This window comes from Lampris incognitus, chromosome 14 (assembly GCF_029633865.1).
Source record: "Lampris incognitus isolate fLamInc1 chromosome 14, fLamInc1.hap2, whole genome shotgun sequence".
NCBI classification, from domain to species: domain Eukaryota; kingdom Metazoa; phylum Chordata; class Actinopteri; order Lampriformes; family Lampridae; genus Lampris; species Lampris incognitus.
This window is the reverse complement of record NC_079224.1, coordinates 16,289,036-16,294,912: the sequence shown is the minus strand read 5'-3', so window position 1 is coordinate 16,294,912 and position 5,877 is coordinate 16,289,036. Positions and strand designations below refer to the sequence as shown.

The window sequence follows — 5,877 nt, the reverse complement described above, 5'->3', positions numbered from 1 at the left end:
TGTGGGGAAAGGGGTAGCTGGGTCAGGGACCTCAAACCCTGCAGGATCAACACAATACAGAAAAGAGATCTTCTGAACAGCCTTAGAAATATGGCCATGATCAAACAACCAAACATTCTATTTTTTGACTGCGAGAGGGAATTTTCTTTTATAAGTCATTTGTTATATCGCCTTCAGTCAAAGTCACAATATCTTACTCACACACATGGTCAAAGGCACAAATACCTTGTTGTACCTGAGATGATACATTTCTCCTCAAACAAAGAACCTACAGTTATGCTCACTGTTTTGTCCAACAAGATAACAACGGGTACAATCACTCAAAATTAAATAGTAAAACATACAACAATTTGAGTAGTCTCAAAATAAACTTGAAATCTGATTCTATAACTGTTTATTGCCATTCAGGCTGAAATAACAAGTGTCTTTTGGCTGGGGACAAGCACTATTTTCTTATGTCGCCAATCAACTTTCGACCGCTCTAAGATTCTAAACTGATTTTGGAAAATCTAACAAATCTCGCAATAATTAATTATGTTTAGTGTTAATTCGGGATTATGGCATTTCCTGAATCATTCTCAAGATATTAATAATCACGGTTCGGCTGTGAATAACAATAGAATAACGAGTGAAGAACAAGCATGAGAAACGTTACATATTGTGCTACTACAACTCACATTTTCGTAAAGGATGCTTTGGCACGTCAGAAAAATATGGGAGAAAAGGAAATCTAACCCCCCCCCCCATCCCATTCCCAAAACACACACACACACACACACACACACACACACACACACACACACACACACACACACACACACACACGGGTTTTGACACAAAGTATATCGGATCCACTCAACTGCTCATAGCCTTGCCCTGGGAATTCCCGCTGACGTCGGAAGCAATTTATTGGCATCTGTCACCGTTAAAGCAGGGAAGTAGACTTGTTTTTATTTAGACGTCAACCAGTATGTATTTCACGACACAACGCGACAAATAAACACCGATTTCTGCGTTGGCGACTCGGGAGAGCTTACGATCGCAATGCTAGTTACAGCATGCACCTGTTCGCAGTCATAAACTACCGTTAACACTGCCGAACTTCGTTTATAATCTTAGTCCCTCACCGACACAAAGTATTACATCTTGGTTAACATTTCAATGAGATACGCCTCTGGATTAAAATAAACGAATAAAATATTGACGTACTTGATGTGCAAAATGTTTTCCGACTGCCCAGTTAGTAATACTGCAGAAAAAACCTGCTATCTTGTGGGCGGGACAGATTAATGATTGACAGTCTGAACGGTGAAATCACGACATGCTTCCAACGACCCCAAATCCTAGTTTGGTTGAGGCACACTAGGTGAATAACTGCTATATAAATAAAGGGCCACTGAGGTAATGGCCGTGGACGTCCACTCGTCCTTTTGTACTCGTCACTTCAACACAGATTTGATTCACTAAACTTTAACATGGCTGTTTCGAAATTTACGAAACGATTTGTCATTTCAAAACACATTACTGTTATTATCTTTTATGATTATGGCTGTTGTTGTTGTTGTTGATTATGTTGGTGCTGATGATGATGACGTTATTTTTGTTTCGCAAAGAAACAGGAATAAAAGTCGTCTCCCGTCACCCAAGTGTATCAGCCAATGAGCTGCTATGCCAAAATATGTGACGTGGATTACTAAGCCTTTTGTGTGTGTGTGTGTGTGTGTGTGTGTGTGTGTGTGTGTGTGTGTGATTATGTGTGTGTGTGTGTGTGTGTTTATGTGACCTTGTTGTATACAGCAATACGGATAATGCATTGTTTTTATAAATATTCAAAAACAATCACGAATTTCAGCTGAAATTAAACCAGTCTTTTCAGATAACTTGTAGAACCACAGCCATATAATGGGAAATGAAAAAGGAAGGAAAAACATCTGTGACGCATGAGAGTGCGATTGTGAGATTGAGGTTGGTCTCTCTTCACCTTTGTGGTCACTTATTAAGGAATACATCCTAGCAGACCCTTCTCTGATTTTAGTGTTAAATGTCTACCGTTGCCTTCGCAAGCCGTGCACAGGTATGTCGCTTATCTTAAATCCTTTATGATTTGACCTCTCACTTGAAGAGAGAGAGATACTTCAAAACAAATGTTAACGATGAAATGTGTCAGCAATGCGAGTTTTACTCTATGCACAGCATTTTAAAACCACTGTACCCTGACCTGTTTTCTCATCCCTCACACAGCGATATTTTTAACAGTACTCCTGGTTTCCTCCCCGGTGGAAACGGCTGCAGCAGGTGAACTAAACATGCTGACGACTGCAAATGTCCTCAAGAAAACAACCAATAATACAATAGCAGATTACACCACTTATGGTTATGGATATGAATCTAGTGTTAGTTTTCCTATTTATGATTATATGGAAGAGGATGACTATGGCAATGAACTGTGTGACAAGGCCAGCATAGTCAAACTTGGAGCAGTCTTGACCTCGGTGTTCTTCTCACTTGTAGTCTTCTTCTGTCTGTTTGGCAACATTCTGGTCATGGTGATTCTGACCAAGTATGAGAATCTCAAGTCCTTGCCCAACATTTTCATCCTGAACCTCGCTGTATCAGATCTCATCTTCAGCGCAGGTTTGCCCTTCTGGGCTTACTACCATGTGTATGGATGGACACTGGGGGAGGCTGCTTGTAAAATCGTGTCCTTTGTCTTCTATTTGGGCTTCAACAGCAGCAGTGTCCTCCTCATCGTGATGACCATTTATCGTTATGTGGCGGTCATGAGTCCTCTTACAAGCTTTATGTCCACTAAAGGCATCTACAGTGTCCTGGCATCTGTGGTCATTTGGGCTGGTAGTTCTGTAACAGCCACTCCTGCACTCATCTTCACAAAAGTCCTGGACCAAACGTATTGCGATTACAAAGACCCGTACTGGAAGTCATGGGGAATCTACCAGCAAAATATTCTCTTTCTGGTGACTTTTTTTGTCTTTGGGTTTTGCTATAGTCAGATAGTGTACAAGCTACTGCGCCCTACAGCCCGGAGAAGGAGAGACAAATCTTTGAAGCTGATCTTCACACTGGTTGTCTTTTTCCTTGTCGGCTGGGCACCGTACAATATAGTTATTTTCCTGAAGTCCCTGTCTGTGACTCAGCCAGTGGTCGTCGATTCAATCACCTTGTCTAGCAGATGTGAAGACAGCAAGCCCCTGGAGTATGCCTTTTACATCAGTCGTCTTGTTGCGTTTTCCCACTGCTGCCTGAACCCCGTGTTTTACGTGTTTGTTGGGGTGAAGTTTAAGAACCACCTGAAGAAGCTGCTGCTGCGGCGCTGGGGCCAGACCAACAGCAGCCTGCGCAGAAGAAGCAGTCGGTACACCGTCACATCCCTGACTAGCGGAGGGGATCTCTATATAGCCACAACCGGTGGAGAGGAGCACTGACAGCATGGACAAGTCGGCAGAATTCTCGAGAACAAGTGTAAACAGCACTTTATGTCTTTACATGCATTATGGGTAGTATGCAGTAGTTTATCCAAACACCCACTTAATCTCAAACTATTAGTTAAGGTGACTCTCTCTGATATAACCACATGATCCTGCCTTTTCTGTGAGGCAATGGAAAATTCACCTCTGATTTTTATTGACATTTTATCAATGGCAATTTGTCTCATATGATTCACAGTATTTCGTGGGTTACACTATTACTCAACTCATATCTTTCTGAAGCACACTGTACACTGAAATATTCACGAGGTTTGCTTTTTTTACAATTTTCACATATTGTGCAACATAATGTATCACGTGACAATGAATTTAAATTCATTTAGCCTAATTCATCTTTTTTTTGCTTGTCATTTATGTCCTACTAATAATACCTTGTGTTGACACAATTTACTGTATAAATATTGGGATTAAATAAACGGATTTATCACACTGATTGCTTTGTCTCTTAAAATTCTGGTGTCACTTTTTGTTTCCCTTCCTCCCATGAATGCCTGATGGAATAAAGAGTTTCTTTTTAAAGACATGAATAGTTTCTCATTGCGGTGTGCATTTCCTGCAAACATTTGCGTTTCTTTTTTTCTCTCTTCCTCTGTGCATGCAGCACCTTTCTCTCCCATGTGACATCATATTCACATCAGCATGCAGACCAGCGATGATGTCATCCAGTGAGTTCAAGTGTTGTTGTTTTTTAGCAGCCAACAGCCATTTACCGCACTAAAGCGTTGACAAGACTTCTTGCTACTCTTTAAAACCACATGCTTGTTTGGGTGTGCAGTGGAGACCTCTTTCAAAGAAACGTCTACTGTACTACTGCTGAGGGTTAGCGAGGTTAGCTAGTCAAGCATTGTGGGAAAAGCAGATGCTGAATGTGGGCTAGGATACACTCACTCGGCCGTTAATGAGCTGGTTTCACAACAAAAGAAGTCAAGTCAATTTTGTTTGTATGGCCCAATATCACAAATTACAAATTTGCCTCAGTGTAATTCAGCAATACGACATCCTGTCCCTCGATCCTCGCACTGGATTAAGATTAAGATTACGTTTATTTTATTAATCTGCTTGGGGAAATTCATGTGCTGCAAATCAACCCACCATAGCTGTGACCTGTGTAGCTAGGAGTATTGGGCTGCCACCTTTATGCTGCGCCCGCGGACCAACTCCAATTCTTTTCCCATTGCCTTGCTCAGGGGCACAGACAGGAGTATAAACCCTAACATGCATGGTTCTTTTTGATGGTGGGGGAAACTGGAGCACCCGCAGAAAACCCACCGCAGACATGGGAGGGGGGGACATGCAAACTCCACACAGAGGACGGCCTTGGATGACTCCCAAGGTTGGACAACCTCGGGGTTCGAACCCAGGACCTTCTTGCTGCGAGGTGACAGTGCTAACCACTGGGCCACCGTGCCACCCAAGGAACAACTCCCTAAACAAAACCTTAAACAGGGAGAAAAAAAAGTAGGAAGAAACCTCAGGGAGACCAACAGAGGAGGGATCTCTCTCTCCCAAGACGGACAACGTGCAATGGATGTTGTGTTTACACAGTTTACAGAATACAACATTGAAAGGGGATAACAGAATTATAATGGAATTATAAGCTCTATGAAGAATATGATGAGGAGGACGCCAAGCAGTGTCCAGACGCCACCAGAACAGCCCAGGACCTGAACCACGTGATCACCATCACCGTGTAGACCTGAGAGGACAGACTACACATGCACACAGGGGGGACTCACATCACAAAGGTCTTTCTGGCCATCAAAGAAAACTTGCTTCTGTCCTGGTTTATCGCCCCATCCTGCCCAATGTGAAGGCAATATGGCCACCATCTTTTGTTCTGTCGGATTCAGGAGCTGATTTACAGCCAGAACTTGAAAAGGGGCCAGTTATGCCATGTGTGGGTCTCTGGGCGGCACAGTCGCCCAGTGATTAGCGCTGTCGCTTCACAACAAGAAGGTCATGGTTTCGAACGCCGGGGTTGTCCAACCTTAGGGGTCATCCAAGGTCGTCCTCTGTGTGGCGTTTGCATGTTCTCCCCGTGTCTGTAGTGAGTTTTCTCCGGGTGCTCCGGTTTCCCCCACCATCAAAAAGACATGTAAGTTAGGGTTTATACTCCTGTCTGTGCCCCTGACCGAGGCATGGCAAGACGAACTGGAGTTGGTCCCCGGGTGCTGCACTGCAGTTGCCCACTGCTCCTAGCTACACAGCTAGGATGGGTTATAATTTCCTCAAGGGGGATTAATAAAGTAATTAAAAAAAATTAGATTTTTTTAAGGATTTTCTCCCATTTTTCTCCCCAGTTGTACTTGACCAATTACCCCACTCTTCCGTGCCGTCCCGGTCGCTGCTCCACCTCTACCGATCCAGGGAG

General features: G+C 43.3%; 1 protein-coding gene across 1 annotated transcript; it reads left to right on the top strand.

Annotated features, from left to right (window-relative positions):
• Positions 1 to 2,306: 2,306 nt before the first annotated feature.
• Positions 2,307 to 3,443, top strand: LOC130124345 (chemokine XC receptor 1-like). The gene has a single exon (XM_056293802.1). The coding sequence runs from the start codon at positions 2,307 to 2,309 to the stop codon at positions 3,441 to 3,443; it is 1,137 nt and encodes a 378-aa protein (XP_056149777.1).
• Positions 3,444 to 5,877: the final 2,434 nt, after the last annotated feature.

Coding starts and splice junctions, on each gene's coding strand:
- LOC130124345 (XM_056293802.1), top strand. CDS start 2,307: ATGCTGACGACTGCAAATGTCCTCAAGAAAACAACCAATAATACAATA.